The 18,879-nt window shown below is 44.5% G+C and overlaps 2 protein-coding genes across 2 annotated transcripts; one reads left to right on the plus strand and one right to left on the minus strand.

Annotated features, from left to right (window-relative positions):
- The first annotated feature begins 3,327 nt into the window (after positions 1-3,327).
- stx5a (syntaxin 5A) lies at positions 3,328-7,285 on the plus strand. The gene is made up of 11 exons (XM_041848677.2): positions 3,328-3,412; positions 3,848-4,111; positions 4,286-4,356; positions 4,672-4,727; positions 4,838-4,908; positions 5,125-5,241; positions 5,362-5,418; positions 5,527-5,608; positions 5,750-5,856; positions 5,931-6,052; positions 6,424-7,285. The coding sequence occupies exons 2-11, from the start codon at positions 4,049-4,051 to the stop codon at positions 6,581-6,583; spliced, it is 906 nt and encodes a 301-aa protein (XP_041704611.1). The 5' UTR covers positions 3,328-3,412; positions 3,848-4,048; the 3' UTR covers positions 6,584-7,285.
- A 1,300-nt stretch (positions 7,286-8,585) lies between these two features.
- zgc:162144 (RD3 domain-containing protein) lies at positions 8,586-9,802 on the minus strand. The gene is made up of 2 exons (XM_045206450.1): positions 9,159-9,802; positions 8,586-8,955 (listed from the first exon to the last, which is right to left on the minus strand). Exons 1-2 carry the CDS (start codon positions 9,461-9,463, stop codon positions 8,586-8,588), a joined length of 675 nt encoding a protein of 224 aa, XP_045062385.1. The 5' UTR covers positions 9,464-9,802.
- Between the last annotated feature and the right edge of the window lie 9,077 nt (positions 9,803-18,879).

An 18,879-nucleotide genomic window follows, 5' to 3' on the forward strand; every position in this document is an offset into this window, starting at 1 on the left:
GTAGTAGTGTTATATTTTTCTAATGATAAAAACCTCAGGCTTGTTTTCCTCTGCTTTTGTAGCAGCAGCTGTGAGAGAGCGAGAGAGAGAGAGAGAGAGAGAATCCTCTGCATTAACAGCAGACTCATACATTTCCTCAGTGAAAACAATGTACTGAGCAAATGTCAAATTGGCTTTTTACCAAATTACCGTATGACAGACCACGTATTCACCCAGCACACCCTAATTGACTAACAAACAAAACAAAACAAAGGCAAAGTCTACTCATGCTTTGTTGATTTCAAAAAAGCTTTTGACTCAATTTGGCATGAGGGTCTGCTATACAAATTGATGGAAAATGGTATTGGGGGAGGAACATACGAAGTTATAAAATCCATGTACACAAACAACATGTGTGCAGTTAAAATGGGCAAAAAACACACACATTTCTTTCCACAGGGCCGTGGGGTGAGACAGGGATGCAGCTTAAGCCCCACCATCTTCAACATATATATCAACGAATTGGCAAGGGCACTAGAAAAGTCTGCAGCACCCAGCCTCATCCTACTTTAATCTAAAGTCAAATGTTTACTGTTTGCTGATGATCTGGTGCTTCTGTCCCCAACCAAGGAGGGCCTACAGCAGCACCTAGATCTTCTGGACAGATTCTGTCAGACCTGGGCCCTGACAATAAATCTCAGTAAGACAAAAATAATGGTGTTCCAAAAAAGGTCCAGTTGCCAGGACCACAAATACTAATTCCATCTAGACACCGTTGCCCTAGAGCACACAAACATCTAAACATCAGCGCCACTGGTAACTTCCACAAAGCTGTCAACGATCTGAGAGACAAGGCAAGAAGTGCCTTCTATGCCATCAAAAGGAACATAAAATTCGACATACCAATTAGGATCTGGCTAAAAATACTTGAATCAGTTATAGAACCCATTGGCCTTTATGGTTGTGAGGTCTGGGGTCCACTCACCAACCAAGAATTCACAAAATGGGACAAACACCAAATTGAGACTCTGCATGCAGAATTCTGCAAAAATATCCTCTGCGTACAACGTAAAACACCAAATAATGCAGAATTAGGCCAATACCCGCTAATTATCCAAATCCAGAAAAGAGCCATTAAATTATACAACCACCTAAAAGGAACACGATTCCTAAACCTTCCATAACAAAGCCATCACCTACAGAGAGATGAACCTGGAGAAGAGTCCCCTAAGCAAGCTGGTCCTGGGGCTCTGTTCACAAACACAAACAGACCCCACAGAGCCCCAGGACAGCAACACAATTAGACCCAACCAAATCATGAGAAAACAAAAAGATAATTACTTGACACATTGGAAAGAATGAGCAAAAAAAGAATGCTCTTTTGCCCTAAACAGAGAATACACAGTGCCAGAATAATAATAATAATATGCCATTTAGCAGACGCTTTTATCCAAAGTGACTTACAGTCATGTGCGCATACATTTTTACGTATGGGTGGTCCCAGGGATCGAACACACTACCCTGGCGTTACAAGCGCCATGCTCTACCAATTGAGCTACAGAGGACCAGAATACCTGACCACTGTGACTGACCCAAACTTAAGGAAAGCTTTGACTATGTATAGACTCAGTGAGCATAGCCTTGCTATTGAGAAAGGCTGCCGTAGGCAGACCTGGCTCTCAAGAGAAGACAGGCTATGTGCACACTGCCCACAAAATGAGGTGGAAACTGAGCTGCACTTCTTAACCTCCTGTCAAATGTATGTCCATATTAGAGACACATATTTCACTCAGATTACACAGACCCACAAAGAATTCGAAAACAAACCCAATTTTGATAAACTCCCATATCTATTGGGTGAAATACCACAGTGTGCCATCACAGCAACAAGATTTGTGACCTGTTGCCACAAGAAAAGGGCAACCAGTGAAGAACAAACACTATTGTAAATACAACCCATATTTATTTATTTTCCCTTTGTACTTTAACTAGTTGCACATAATATGACATTTGAAATATCTTTATTCTTTTGGAACTTTGTGAGTGTAATGTTTACTGTAATTTAAAAAAAATGTTTATTTCACTTTTGTTTATTATTTATTTCACTTGCTTTGGCAATGTAAACATATGTTTCCCATGCCAATAAAGCCCCTTAAATTAAAATTGAAATTGAGAGAGAGCCTACAATGTGTGTGTGTATGTTCTGTGTGTTGACTATGGCCAGCCATGTCTCTCTCTGACAGGAAAATGAATGTTGTTTAAAGTCCCCTGTGACTTTAGTGAACACATAAAAAAACAAGCTGTTATCTCTTACGGAAACATGTATCGCTGTGGTGCTTTGATAATTCTTCATCATTTCAGATGACATAGAAGCCATTGAAAGATTTATGGCAATGGCATAAATTTGAGACATTGTAAAATGTATTTACAATATGAATGCCCTCAAATGCACAGATATTGTTTATTTATGCATTATCAGAGAACATAAGTTGTTTTTTCACAGAAGTGGTGTTCAGGCAGAAAGAGAACAGGCTATAGGAAGACATTGAGGGGCAATAGAAAGATGAAGGGGGAGAAGATAGGTGAGGGCATAGTTGTGGTCTGAACATGCCAGCTCTTGTTGAGGTAAGGATGTGGGAGCCAGTAGGTATAGCATGAGATCTGATCAAGTCCTGGATGTTATCTCTCTACCTGTATTCATTTGTGTAGCTCACCTTCCCTCTGTCCCTCTCCATCCCTGTCCCTCTCCATCCCTGTCCTTCTCACATTCTGGAGCTTGGTAATGACGGTTATCTCCACTATCATCTGTAGCGGGTTAGCGTTTTTTGTTATGAATCTTGTTCTGGAGGCAGCTCTGCAGAGTGGTCAGTAGCTGGCACAGCCACAAAGTCATAAAATCTGATTTTAAACCTAACCCTAACCACATTGCTAACCCTTATGAGCAAAAAGCAAATTTTTGTTTTCATGAATTTTTACAATATAACCAATTTTGTCATTGCAGCTGGCCTATCTAAGGGGAAATCGCTCAGTTCTGCCTTCAGACTCATGACAATAAACGTCAACCTGCTACTCTGTATGCGCTTCACTATCCAAGCATATATTTAATTTCACCATAGTGTTACATTTAACTGGTTCGTAACATTTAATGTTCAATTACTGAAATATTTCCCTTCTTTATAGAGCAGGTTTCAATTTCATACAGTCCAGTTGACTTAAATGCTGCGCTAGTTGACGTCTGTTAGAAAACATAAGATATGGCGACATCTGGTGGTGTATGGCGACTCCTTTCTCTAATATATCTGACTCAAGCAGTGGTGGACGTGGCAATGACGTCAGGATCCGGAAATGACCCGGATTCAAACTTTCAGTCCCCCAGACCCGGCTTGGTAAACACATCGAAAGATCTGTGAATTCTTGTGGAATTTTGCTAACAGTAAGTTGAAACTGATCACGTTTATCGAGTAAACCTATAGTAAATCTCTATATATATACACACACATTTGATTTATGTGGTGATGAGATCGTTTTCTTTCTTCAAACAAAACATTCGAGGCACGTCGCTAGTGTTAGCTAAAAATCAGCTGTGATGATTTCGGCTCTTTAACTAGCTAGCTAGTTAGTCAACGTTAGCTTGGTATAACTAGATAGCTCAGTACCTAAGAATTTAAATGACAACAGCTATATCTAGCTAGCTATAATTGTATATTTCACCACTGTCATATAAGCTGTCTGGTAACATTTGTTTCTGTTTCAGTTTGTGTTGCCGTGGTAATGATGGCTATGCTAACGTTAGCTTACTTGTTACTAGCTAGCTACATATTTGGGGGGCTCAGATTAATTTGGTTCTGTTACTCCTATCATTTAACAGATACATTGAGAATGCCTGTGAGCATCAATGGACATTGCTCGACGCCTCGCAGTTAGGAGTTGACATCAGGAGGTTTAGCGACTGTAGTGACTGTTTCCGCGGAGCACGGACCAGTCTTTAGTACACTACCGAGATCGTTCCGACTTCAGACCCTTTCTACTTGGCGTGCCCAGTGCAGGCTGGTGAGATATCGGCGGCAGGATGACGTGCAGGGATCGAACCAACGAGTTCCAGTCAGCCTGCAAATCCCTACAGAGCAGACAGGTATGTAGGTTTGGGAGAGGCAAGGGCAGTGATGTTGAAATAGCCATCTGATCAAGACCAGGGGATACTGAACATAACCTATGGGAGATAGAGGTTCCTATTCATTCCCCCTCATGTAATCTGTCACAGGTGATGACTCTTTTAATCCCTCTTTCTCATTCTCCCTCTCTGCAGAATGGCGTTCAGCCCACCAAGCAAGCCCTCAGTGCTCTCAAGCAACGCAGTGACTTCACCCTCATGGCCAAGTGAGTCCCACTGCCAGCCAACTTTCTCACATTACACATTCACTCGGGTGTAGTTGACACCAGTGTCTGATTGAAGTTTAGTAAATAGCCGGTTATTGTTGTGTTGCTGTTAGTTTCTCCATGGTGTTTTAATCACATTGTAGCTCTGCATGATCTCTTTGGAATGCTGGCTGCTCTTTTCTGTTATCTTATCATTTTACCAAAGGACATACTTTACATGCAGCTATGTATGTTCTTTAGCAGTTTATTTTCACTTTATTCATGTTTAGGCCTATCACTGTGATGCCAATCTTCTGTTATTTTTAACCCCTCTAGGAGAATAGGAAAAGACTTGAGTAATACGTTTGCTAAACTAGAGAAACTCACTATATGTAAGTATATGTCAATATTTATGTTTCAACATTTGTGACGAATAGCTATTTTGAATAACTCATTTTTTTATTTTTAAGTTATGGATATGTGGCTGTTTTGACCTTTTCAGTGGCTAAAAGAAAATCTCTATTTGATGACAAGGCAGTGGAGATTGAAGAGTTAACCTACATCATCAAGCAGGTGAGATATTTTTTAGTTTGAATTGACACAGATACAGGAAAAGCAGTCAGCTGTCTCTCGTCATGAGCTATAAATAGCAAACACGATGACCAGTCAGTCAGGTGGAATCTCTAGGCAAGAGACAAACCTAGCTGTTTTAGTGGGCGCAGTCTGTCTGTTACACTGCTGTTCCCTGTTTGACTCCTTTCATCTGTCTCCCTCTACTCCCCCTCTTAGGACATTAACAGCTTGAACAAGCAGATAGCCCAACTGCAGGATCTGATCCGTTCACGTGGAGCGCCCAGCGGCAGACACATCCAGACCCATTCCAACACCATCGTTGTCTCCCTGCAGGTCTTACTGCCAGTGCCTCTCTACTGCATTATTTAACTGATCTGGATGAGTAAAATGATGTAGCCATATGAAACCTGAGGCTTTAATAATCAACAACCACATGTTTTTGTTTTGTTGCAGTCCAAACTGGCGTCTATGTCCAATGACTTCAAGTCGGTTCTAGAAGTAAGAACAGAGGTAAGATTCACTGGAACTTTCTGTCACTCTGGAACTTTCTGCCATTAAACCTCAAGAATTCTCATAACTGTAGGTTGCCTATATCGTTGTCATTTCCTCTGTCTCTAGAACCTGAAGCAGCAGAAGAGCAGGAGAGAACAGTTCTCTCAGCCTCCTGTCTCTTCTTCTCCTCTCCTCGCCAACAACTTCAGTAAGAAAACACCATGTTTACCTCGCCTTCAGCCTCTCATTCCTACACCAGATAACTTCACAAATGTCTCTTTGAATTTCAATCACACAACTTTATTTTCTCTTCCTTCTAATTGACCATCTTTTCTCTCTCCTCTGCCAGAGAGTTCAGTGTTGATGCAGGATGAGTCCAGGAGTATGGGGGGTGAGGTGGCCATCGACATGGACAACCAGTCTAACCCTCTACAGCTCCAGCTCATTGATGAGCAGGTACAAACACTTTATCACCTGTATTGTGTGTGTGTGTCATTGTGTTACTATAATGTTGTTTCTTTGTGGTGTAGGACTCGTACATCCAGAGCCGTGCAGACACCATGCAGAACATTGAGAGCACCATCGTAGAGCTGGGCTCCATCTTCCAGCAGCTGGCTCACATGGTGAAGGAGCAGGAAGAGACAGTACAGAGGTGAGGGTGGGGATGAGAGAGAAAGGGAGGGGATGAGAGAGAGGGAGGGGATGAGAGAGAAAGGGAGGGGATGAGAGAGAGGGAGGGGATGAGGGAGAGGGAGGGGATGAGAGAGAGAGGGAGGGGATGAGAGAGAGGGAGGGGATGAGGGAGAAAGGGAATGGAGGGAAGGGAGGGAGGGGAAGAGAGAGAGGGAGGGGATGATAGCAGTATGATGGGGAAGCAGGGAAACAAGGTGGATGGGAAAAGGGAGAAAGAGATGTGGTGTAGAGGGGAGGAGGAAGAAAATGAGGGAAGGGAGAAACTTTGAGATGCTTGAGCACTGCCAGATCTGTCTATAAAGCCCAATGTGTGTCTCCTCTCCCATGTAGGATTGATGCTAACGTGGAGGACACTCAGCTCAACGTGGACATGGCTCACACGGAGATCCTCAAGTATTTCCAGTCTGTGTCCTCCAACCGCTGGCTCATGGTCAAGATCTTCCTCGTCCTCATCGTGTTCTTCATCGTCTTCGTGGTCTTCCTCGCCTGAGCAGGGAGAAATGACAGAGGAAGAAGAGGAGGTTGAAGAAGAGGGAGAGGAAGATGGAAAAGTTCATTGTCTTCTGACAGGTTGCGTCACTCCTATGAAACGCTAGTCCCTTGACCAATAGTTCAGACGGAGTCATGCTATCTGACATAAGACAATGGAAAAGGTTGGGCTGAGACGAAGGGTTTCCACTGCAACAGGACAGTGGGACAGGTGGAGTGTTATTGGACGGTTTGGGACTTGAGGTCCAGCAGACCAAGAAATTATAGTAGTCTGCTGCCTAAAGCCTTGGAGAGTGTTTCTGGAGTGACTAACAGATCTGTTCTATTCTCTCCCTACAGACATTGATGAAATACCCCTAATGAAAAGGATATGCTATCGAAACACGCTTTGTAAATTATAAACAGAATACTTGTCATTCTGTTCTTTGTTACTTTAGAGAATCATTCATCATAAACATTTAATCAAAAATGACTATTATTTAATGGTTTGATTCTGCAAACTAGTTTTGTTTTTTGGTAGATTTTCTTTTACCCCTCATGTAGTTAATTGTTGATTGGTTGTAAGACAGGAAAGACTTACTCATCAACTTCCTCTCTCTGACATGAGGGCCAACACAACAGACTGGAGTTTTCTTGAATTGTAATAATTTCTTTAGATTTTTGTTCCTCATTATTCTAGTTTTATTAAAGAGAGAGACTTTAACAATTCTCCCTCACTATTGTTCACGCCACGCATGAGTGGAAACTATTGTTGGTTTATTTTCTTTTTTTCTTTCAAGGTTTCTTATTTGCCAAATGCATACTTTACATTTCAAAGAAATGTGACAAGACACCTGTGGTCTAAGCTGTTTTATGACAGTACAGGATTAAAGGTGGTTTAAACTGAAGAGGACATTCCCTTCATAGCCCTAATCATAAACACAATGTGACAAGTCAGACCCGAACAGTTTGTAACAATTTACATAACACTGTTATTGCAGATCTAACAGTTTAGATGACCTGGTTTACCTGCCAGCAAGTCAGCTGGGATCAGTCTGAATACTGTTGCAAATGGCACTCTATTTCCTATATAGTGCACTACTTTGAACAGAGCCCAAAGGCCCTGGACAAAAGTAGTACACTAAATAGGAAATAGGTTGCCATTTGGGACGCATCCTGTCATTACTTTGTATTGTCATTTGAGAAAAACCCTTATTTACCGATTGTTATAACATCTGTTATAAACAGGTGACGTCGTTGGTTATGACAGGGTTATGTAGTTCTGAAAGTACAATCTAGTGAAGTCTCTTTCTCTGCCAAACTGTCAGTTTGGACCTCACTGCTTTAATGGAGACTGTCCTCTTCATCTCCTCTCATTCTCACCGAGGACAGATGTTTATGTACAGGCTATTATTTAATGACCGACCAGAACTTATTTAATAAGATAAACACTCCTATTTCTTCCCTCTTTTTTTAGCCAAATGCCTTGACTTCTACAGTGTGTAAAGTGAAAATAGTGCTAATGTATTGAAAAAAAGTGCATATTAAAAAAGAACAATGGGGAAGTTGTGCAAAGGACTCTAATTCTTTACTGAGTAAGAGGATTATAGAAGGTTGATATAATGAACTGTTATAGAGTAACCATGCCAACCAAAGGACTGGAACTAAGCTATGCAGTAGTAATGGAACCACTGTATTGGGCCTCCACAGGAATCCGCACACAAACTAATTTATTATCAAGGATCTGTTGGAAAATAAGTCCTTTATTTTCTAGTTCATTTTACATGCAGTTCAGGTGTTAACGCATTTGGAAAATGTAATTCACAATAAAAAAAACAGAAATAGTATGGCATATCTGCAGGCTAAGCTTGCAATTCTACTCTAGCGTATGTAACTGCATTATGTCTAAACAGTCAGTGGAAATCTGCTGAGGTGTGACCTGTCCTCATGTTGCATCTCATCTTGACCTCCCCTATCAATCTCTTGTCTCCTATTCTCTTTCTCCATCCCTCCCGCTCTCTCCCTCAGCCAAGTGCACTCTGTTCGATGGGGGTGATATCAGGCATGCTCATACTCCTCCCTTTCGTGGCTGCTCTCGCCACGTTTGCTGCTCCCTCCTGCTGCTCTACCTCGTCCTCCTCGTACCAGCTCGACTCCTCCTGCAGGTTGCTGCGTGACCCGCCCAGGCCCCCGCCCCTGAAGGGAGCGGGGCGGAACTTGGAGCGGAAGGTTACGAAAGATAGGCTCTTGCTGCGTTGTTTGTCCCAGTTGGCTGACCTCATCCTCATCTCCTCATTCTCCTCTTCTCCCTCCACACAGTCACGGAGAACCGTGCGGAACAGACGAGCCACCTCATGAACCTCCGGCTCGATCTCCGTCACCAGATTCCTGAACCTGGGGTAGAGGGCAAAGGTCAAAAAGGAGTTTGCTTGATATTGATAAAGGGACAAAGGGAAAAAAGGTGGCCCCAAGTTCACTTTGAAGACATAAGAACCTGTTGAGAATGATCATGAATCCATCTCAATGATCTACCTGAGACATTCAGGATATGTGGTGTACGTACACCTCTCTGACACTCATAAGGTACAAAGTCCCACCTAACAATGACAGGGCCACACTGAGACGGTGGCACCCTGGCACACAGGTCCTGCAGGTCTATCAGGTCTCGGGGGGTCAGCTCGTACGGTTGGTGGCTGGGGGCAGTGGCCAGCCAGCTGTAGTCAGCGGAGGAAGAGCTGCGCCGGCGCCGGCCCTCTTTTGTCACCCTCTCCAGACGAATACGTTCGGTACGCTTCACCATGGCACCCAGCTCCAGCATCAGAGTGTTGGTGACTAGTTCTTCTGCCGTACGCTGTCCAGGCACCTTCGGCTCCAGAGAAAACACTGCTGACCAGGGGAACATCTAGGGAGGGACAGAATTCAATTCAATCAACTTGATTTATTCCAGATGGGCAATTATTGTAAGAGAGGGGGAGGTGAGAAAGGGAAAAAGGATGAGAGAGGAATCAGCCATGGGGATGGTACCAATACAAGTTATTTAAACTGTTTTCATGCCACAAACTCATGCTATTAATTTAAACATATTTAAAGTAAATGTGTCATGTATCTTAATTGTAAAATTTTCAAATCAATCAAATAAGTGCTTAATTAGGTAGATAAACACGCCTGGGGATGTTACTTGATTGATAGAACTGTAAATACTGGTAATTAGATTCACTGCAACTATGTCTTTTCTGCTTTGGGTGACCTGCCTTTTTCACGACACAATGTAAAAGTTAATTTACCTGTAGACAAACAAAAGTTTGACGGCTTACCTTTACAAAATTCTACGACTCAATTATTGAATAGTCTCCTTGTTTGTTAGAAATCCTCTTATCAACAAGCAGACAATGCCTTCATTTCACAGTATAAAAAAAGAGTTTATTGTCTTTGGTATGCAGCTGCAAAAAATTAAATGGTTTAAAAGAAAATGTAAAAATTCGAACTCTCACTCCTACACACCACTAACTGACCACCTTGCTACCTCGAAGGTCCGTGGCAGATAGGCATATGTGTTAGTTCGTGATTGACAATGAATGTAATCCAGTATTAATATACAGAGTGATTGACAGGTCTTTTACCTCATAACAGGACTAACCTCATAAGCACACCTGGAGGTGTTGCTAGACGTGTCAGTTTGTACATATCCAGTCAGCCAACTAGAGCGGCGTAGCAGCAGGGGGTACCAGCAGTTTCGTTACGCAAGCGTCTGTCATCTGTGAATCAAAACAGAGACACTGGACCTAAAATATACAGTGAGCATCTTCATGGAAGGAGGACATAGGCCTAACGTTTCATCACTGATCTGTGGCAATTAGACAGCACTCTAATGTTTTTGCTCAGATCATGGGCCAGAATAATGGCTCTACTTGGATGCTGGTTGGTAAAGGAATAGTGTAGGTTTTGTCAATGATACTTGCATCTGATGAAGTTGAAATTGTAAACAGATAGATTTGTTTAGAACCCCTAGACCTATATTGAGCTGAGTGTGACATTGGTAAGGCATTTCCGCTCTTCCTGGAAGACCAAGGCACATACAGTGCATTCGGAACGTATTCAGACCCCTTTACTTTTTCCACATTTTGTTACGTTACAGCCTTATTCTGAAATTGATTAAATTGTATTTTCTCCCCTCATCAATCTACACACAATAACACATAATGACAAAGTAAAAACAGGTTTTTATAAATTTTTTGCAAATGTATTAAAAATTGAAATATTATATTTACATAAGTATTCAGACCCTTTACTCAGTACTTTGTTGAAGCACCTTTGGCAGCGATTACAGCCTCAAGTCTTCTTGTGTATGACGCTACAAGCTTAGCACACCTGCAGATCCTCTCAAGCTCTGTCAGGTTTGATGGGGAGCGTTGCTGCACAGCTATTTTCAGGTCTCTCCAGAGATGTTAGATCGGGTTCAAGTCCGGGCTCTGGCTGGGCCACTCAAGGACATTCAGAGACTTGTCCCAAAGCCACTCCTGCGTTGTCTTGGCTGTGTGCTTAGGATCATTGTCCTGTTGGAAGGTGACCCTTTGCCCCAGTCTGAGGTCCTGAGCGCTCTGGAGCAGGTTTTCATCAAGGATCTCTCTGTACTTTGCTCCATTCATCTTTTCCTCGATCCTGACCAGTCTCCCAGTCCCTGCTGCTGAAAAACATCCCCACAGCATGATGCTACCACCACCATGCTTCACCGTAAGGATGGTGCAAGGTTTCCTCCAAATGGAACGCTTGGCATTCAGGCTAAAGAGTTCAATCTTGTTTCGCATGGTCTGAGAGTCCTTTAGGTGCCTTTTGGCAAACTCCAAGCAGGCTGTCATGTGCCTTTTACTGAGGAGTGGCTTCCTTCTGGCCACTCTACCATAAAGGCCTGATTGTTGGAGTGCTGCAGAGATGGTTGTCCTTCTGGAAGGTTCTCCCATCTCCACAGAGGAACTCTAGAGCTCTGTCAGAGTGACCATCGGGTCCTTGGTCACCTCCCCCCTTGACACCATCCTGTCTCGGAGCTCTACGGACAATTCCTTCGACCTCTTGGGTTGGCTTGGTTTTGCTCTGACATGCACTGTCAACTGTGGGACCTTATATAGATAGGTGTGTGACTTTCCAAATCATGTCCAATTAATTGAATTTACCACAGGTGGACTCCAATCAAGTTGTAGAAACATCTCAAGGATGATCAATGGAAACAGGATGCACCTGAGCTCAATTTGGAGTCTCATAGCAAAGGGTCTGAATACTTATGTAAATGTTTTTTTTTCTTCTGTTTTTAATTTTTAATGCATTTGCAAAAATGTCTAAAAACCTGTTTTCACTTTGTCATTATGGGTATTGTGTGTAGATTGATGAGGGGGGAAAAGAATTCATTCCATTTTAGAATAAGGCTGTAACGTAACAAAATGTGGAAAAAGGGAAGGGGTCTGAATACCTTACGAATGCACTGTATAAGAAAACTGCCTCATTAGTGACAACAATAGTAACATCCACAACTATATTTAGATCATAATCATTGTCCTAATAACTCATACTAATAACGCCGATGCTGTTCCAGGTATCATCGTCTGGATTTGAGCGTAAGCTGAGATTAGGTCTATGCATGAGGTAAAGCCGTCTCAATGCTGAGTGGTGTGGAAACCCAGAGGGGTTAGAGAAGTAACCACGTCCTCAGGCTACCCCATATAGACAGACAGAGAGAAATTAAAGACTACCAGAACCCACTGGATTCTCCAATTACATTGAATGAACTACAGGACAAAATACAAACCCTCCAACCCAAAAAGGCCTGTGGTGTTGATGGTATCCTACATGAAATTATCAAATATACAGATCAGAAATGTAACATCATCCTCAGCTCTGGCATCTTCCCCAATATTTGGAACCAAGGACTGATAACCCCAATTCACAAAAGTGGAGACAAATTTGATCCCAATAACTACCGTGGGATATGTGTCAACAGCAACCTTGGGAAATTCCACTGCATTATCATCAACAGCAGACTTGTACATTTCCTCAGTGAAAACAATGTACTGAGTAAATGTCAAATTGGCTTTTTACCAAATTACCGTACGACAGACCATGTATTCACCCTGCACACCCTGATTGACAAACAAACAAAACAAAGGCAAAGTCTTCTCACACTTTGTTGACTTCAAAAAAAGCTTTTGACACAATTTGGCATAAGGGTCTGCTATACAAGATGGAAAGTGGTGTTGGGGGAAAAACATACAACATTATAAAATCCATGTACACAAACAACAACTGTGTGGTTAAAATTGGCAAAAGACACACACATTTCTTTCCACAGGGCCATGGGGTGAGACAGGGATGCAGCTTAAGCCCCACCCTCTTCAACATACAGTTGAAGTCGGAAGTTTACATACAGTCGTGGTCAAAAGTTTTGAGAATGACACAAATATTAATTTTCACAAAGTCTGCTGCCTCAGTTTTTATGATGGCAATTTGCATATACTCCAGAATGTTATGAAGAGTGATCAGATCAATTGCAATTAATTGCAAAGTCCCTCTTTGCCATGAATATGAACTTAATCCCCCCAAAAAATGTCCACTGCAATTCAGCCCTGCCACAAAAGGACCAGCTGACATCATGTCAGTGATTCTCTCGTTAACACAGGTGAGAGTGTTGACGAGGACAAGGCTGGAGATCACTCTGTCATGCTGATTGAGTTAGAATAACAGACTGGAAGTTTTAAAAGGAGGGTGGTGCTTGAAATCATTGTTCTTCCTCTGTTAACTATGGTTACCTGCAAGGAAACACGCGCCGTCATCATTGCTTTGCACAAAAAGGGCTTCACAGGCAAGGATATTGCTGCTAGTAAGATTGCACCTAAATCAACCGATCATCAAGAACTTCAAGGAGAGAGGTTCAATTGTTGTGTAGAAGGCTTCAGGGTGCCCAAGAAAGTCCAGCAAGCGCCAGGACCATCTCCTAAAGTTGATTCAGCTGCGGGATTGGGGCACCACCAGTGCAGAGCTTGCTCAGGAATGGCAGCAGGCAGGTGTGAGTTCATTTGCACGCACAGTGAGGCGAAGACTTTTGGAGGATGGCCTGGTGTCAAGAAGGGCAGAGCCACGTCTCTCCAGGAAAAACATCAGGGACAGACTGATATTCTGCAAAAGGTATAGGGATCGGACTGCTGAGTACTGGGGTAAAGTCATTTTCTCTGATGAATCCCCTTTCCGATTGTTTGGGGAATCCGGAAAAAAGCTTGTCCGGAGAAGACAAGGTGAGCGCTACCATCAGTCCTGTGCCATGCCAACAGTAAAGCATCCTGAGACCATTCATGTGTGGGGTTGCTTCTCAGCCAAGGGAGTGGGCTCACTCACAATTTTGCCTAAGAACACAGCCATGAATAAAGAATGGTACCAACACATCCTCCGAGAGCAACTTCTCCCAACCATCCAATAACTGTTTGGTGATGAACAATGCCTTTTCCAGCATGATGGAGCACCTTGCCATAATGCAAAAGTGATAACTAAGTGGCTTGGGGAACAAAACATTGACATTTTGGGTCCATGGCCAGGAAACTCCCCAAACCTTAGTCCCATTGACAACTTGTGGTCAATCCTCAAGAGGTGGGGGACAAAGAAAACCCCACAAATTCTGACAAACTCCAAGCATTGATTATGCAAGAATGGGCTGCCATCAGTCAGGATGTGGCCCAGAAGTTAATTGACAGCATGCCAGGGCGGATTGCAAAGGTCTTGAAAAAGAAGGGTCAACACTGCAAATATTGACTCTTTGCATAAACTTAATGTAATTGTCAATAAAAGCCTTTGACACTTATGACAAAAATATCTAAAAACACTGAAGCAGCAAACTTTGTGAAGACCAATACTTGTGTCATTCTCAAAACTTTTGACCACAACTGTACACTTAGGTTGTGTCACACCCTGGCTCTGGGACTCTATATGTTGAGCCAGGGTGTGTTCATTCTATGTGTTGTATTTCTTTGTTGGGAGTTCTAGTTTGTTTATTTCTTTGTTGGCCTGAGTGACTCCCAATCAGAGGCAACGAGTGTCAGCTGTGGCTGGTTGTCTCTGATTGGGAGCCATATTTAAACTGTCGGTTTTCCCTTAGTGTTTGTGGGATCTTGTTTCGAGTTGGTTTGTGTTAGACCGTGAACTGTCACGTTATCGTTTTGTTGTGCTTATTATCACTGAAGATAATAAAGTTCAGTATGTTCGTCTGCAACGCTGCGCCTTGGTCTTCATCTGTTCTAGACGATCGTGACAGAAGATCCCACCATACAAGGACCAAGCAGCGTGTCCAGGAGCAGGCAGACTGGACATGGGAGGAAGCGCCGGGAAAGGAGATGGAGAGGTTGGCGATGGCCCAGGTGGGCAAATCGTGGTCCTGGGAGGACATGCTCGGGGGCAAAGGGCCATGGGCTAGGATTAAGGCCCTGGCGAGAGAGGAGCAGCGGCGTCATCAGTGTCATCGTCGGACGGACGAGAGGCAACCCCAAAAAATTTTTAGGGGGGGGCACACGGCATGGGCGGCTGGGCAGCAGGAGGCTGCCACAGGGCGATTTGGAGAGGAGGCCACCGGGTTAGGGGGGCCAGAAGGCAGGTTGGCGGAGCCTGGATGGAGAGCGGAACCAACTTCCCGTACTCAGGCATGGCAGCATGGGGCGGGGCAGGTTCCGCGGTATGCGGAGCGGCGTACTGTGCCACGAGTGGTCCGGCATAGTCCTGTGCGAGCACCCCGCACGTGTCGTGCGAAGGTGGGTATGCAGCCAGGACGGAGTGTGCCGGCTCAACGCTCGTGGTCTCCAATGCCTCTCCGCGGTCCCGGATATCCTGCTCCAGTGTCACGTGCTGTTATGCCAGTACGGGTACACAGCCCTGTACGTCCTGTGCGGATGCCTCACACAGAGTGTGTGAGGGTAGGCATTCAGCCAGGACGGGTTGTGGCCGCTCTTCACTCCAGGTCTCCTATCCGTCTCCACAGCCCGGTTCGGCCTGTCCCTGCTCCACGCACCAAGCCTACGGTGTGCGTCGCCAGCCCAGTCCGGCCTGTCCCTGCTCCACGCACCAAGCCTACGGTGTGCGTCGCCAGCCCGGTCCGGCCTGTCCCTGCTCCACGCACCAAGCCTACGGTGTGCGTCGCCAGCCCAGTCCGGCCTGTCCCTGCTCCACGCACCAAGCCTACGGTGTGCGTCGCCAGCCCGGTCCGGCCTGTCCCTGCTCCACGCACCAAGCCTACGGTGTGCGTCGCCAGCCCGGTCCGGCCTGTCCCTGTTCCACGCACCAAGCCTACGGTGTGCGTCGCCAGCCCGGTCCGGCCTGTCCCTGCTCCACGCACCAAGCCTACGGTGTGCGTCGCCAGCCCGGTCCGGCCTGTCCCTGCTCCACGCACCAAGCCAGGGGTGCGCATCGTCAGCCCGGTCCGGCCCGTTCCTACTCCACGCACCAAGCCAGGGGTGCGAGTCGTCAGCCCGGTCCGGCCCGTTCCGGCTCCACGCACCAAGCCAGGGTTGCGCGTCGTCAGTCCAGCACAACCCGTGCCTGGGTCACCGGTGCCTAATCAGGTACCGGTCAACTGCTCCACAACGGAGCTGAAGCTAACCGCTCCTGCTACGTCCAGTTCAGCCCCAGCCAGCGGGGCCAGACCGGAACAGGGGCGCTATGGGGGGTTTATTGGAGGGTGGTGGGCAAGCCCGGAGCCAGAACCGCCGCCGAGGAGGAATGCCCACCCAGCCCTCCCCTGTTTTGTTCTAGTTGAGGCGCGGTCGCAGTCCGCGCCTTTAGGGGGGGTACTGTCACACCCTGGCTCTGGGACTCTATGTGTTGAGCCAGGGTGTGTTCATTCTATGTGTTGTATTTCTTTGTTGGGAGTTCTAGTTTGTTTATTTCTTTGTTGGCCTGAGTGACTCCCAATCAGAGGCAACGAGTGTCAGCTGTGGCTGGTTGTCTCTGATTGGGAGCCATATTTAAACTGTCGGTTTTCCCTTAGTGTTTGTGGGATCTTGTTTCGAGTTGGTTTGTGTTAGACCGTGAACTGTCACGTTATCGTTTTGTTGTTTTGTTGTGCTTATTATCACTGAAGATAATAAAGTTCAGTATGTTCGTCTGCAACGCTGCGCCTTGGTCTTCATCTGTTCTAGACGATCGTGACAGGTTGTCATTAAAACTTGTTTTTCAATCACTCCACAAATTTCTTGTTAACAAACTAACGTTTTGGCAAGTTGGTTAGGACATCTACTTTGTACAATTTTTCCAATAACTGTTTACAGACCGATTATTTCACTTATAATTCACTGTATCACAATTCCAGTGGGTCAGAAGTTTACATACACTAAGTTGACTGTGCCTTTAAACAGCTTGGAAAATTCCATAAAATGATGTCATGGCTTTAGAAGCTTCTGATAGGCTAATTGACATCATTTGAGTCAATTGGAGGTGTACCTGTGGATGTATTTCAAGGCCTACCTTCAAACTCAGTGCCTCTTTGCTTGACATCATGGGAAAATCAAAAGAAATCAGCAAAGACCTCAGAAAAAAAATTGTAGACCTCCACAAGTCTGGTTCATCCTTGGGAGCAATTTCCAAACACCTGAAGGTACCACGTTCATCTGTACAAACAATAATACGCAAGTATAAACACCATGGGACCACACAGCCGTCATACCGCTCAGGAAGGAGACACGTTCTGTCTCCTAGAGATGAATGTACTCCCTGTCTCAGCAATGACAGAGCGGCATGGACTAAGCTACTTTTGTACAAATCAATTCCAGAACAACAGCAAAGGACCTTGTGAAGATGCTGGAGGAAACAGGTACAAAAGTATCTATATCCACAGTAAAACGAGTCCTATATCGACATAACCTGAAAGGCCGCTCAGCAAGGAAGAAGCCACTGCTCCAAAACTGCCATAGAAAAGCCAAACTACCGTTTGCAACTGCACATGGGGACAAAGATTGTACTTTTTGGAGAAATGACCTCTGGTCTGATGAAACAAAAATAGAACTGTTTGGCCATAATGACCATCATTATGTTTGGAGAAAAAAGGGGAAGGCTTGCAAGCCGAAGAACACCATCCCAACCGTGAAGCACGGGGGTGGCAGCATCATGCTGTGGGTATGCTTTGCTGCAGGAGGGACTGGTGCACTTCACAAAATAGATGGCATCATGAGGAAGGAAAATTATGTGGATAAATTGAAACAACATCTCAAGACATCAGTCAGGAAGTTAAAGCTTGGTCGCAAATGGACAATGACCCCAAGCATACTTCCAAAGTTGTGGCAAAATGGCTTAAGGACAACAAAGTCAAGGTATTGGAGTGGCCATCACAAAGCCCTGACCTCAATCCTATAGAAAATATGTGGGCAGAACTGAAAAAGCGTGTGCAAGCAAGGAGCCTACAAACCTGACTCAGTTACACCAGCTCTGTCAGGAGGAATGGGCCAAAATTCACCCAACTTATTGTGAGAAGCTTGTGGAAGGCTACCCGAAACGTTTGACCCAAGTTAAACAATTTAAAGGCAATGCTACCAAATACTGATTGAGTGTATGTAAACTTCTGACCCAATGGGAATGTGATGAAAAAATAAAAGCTGAAATAAATCATTCTCTCTACTATTATTCTGACATTTCACATTCTTAAAATAAAGTGTTGATCCTAACTGACCTAAGACAGGGAATTTTTACTAGGATTAAATGTCAGGAATTGTGAAAAACTGAGTTTACATTTTTGGCTAAGGTGTATGTAAACTTCTAACTTCAACTGTATCAACGAATTGGCGAGGGCACTAGAACAGTCAGCAGCACCCGGCCTCACCCTACTAGAATCTGAAGTCAAATGTCTACTGTTTGCTGATGATCTGGTGCTTCTGTCCCCAACCAAGGAGGGCCTACAGCAGTACCTAGATCTTCTGCACAGATTCTGTCAGTCCTGGGCCCTGACAGTAAATCGCAGTTAGACAAAAATAATGGTGTTCCAAAAAAGGTCCAGTTGCCAGGACCACAAATACATTATACATTATAGTCATTTAGCAGACGCTCTTATCCAGAGTGACTTACAGTTAGTGAGTGCATGCATTTTTCATACTGGCCCCCCTTGGGAATCAAACCCACAACCCTGGCGTTGCAAGCGCCATGCGCTACCAACTGAGCTACAGGAGGCCTAATACGAATTCCATCTAGACATCGTTGCCCTAGAGCACACAAAAAACTATACCTACCTCGGCCTAAACATCAGCGCCACAGGTAACTTCCACAAATCTGTGAATGATCTGAGAGACAAGGCAAGAAGGGAACATAACA

The sequence above is a fragment of the Coregonus clupeaformis genome, chromosome 3 (genome assembly GCF_020615455.1).
Source record: "Coregonus clupeaformis isolate EN_2021a chromosome 3, ASM2061545v1, whole genome shotgun sequence".
Lineage (NCBI taxonomy): Eukaryota > Metazoa > Chordata > Actinopteri > Salmoniformes > Salmonidae > Coregonus > Coregonus clupeaformis.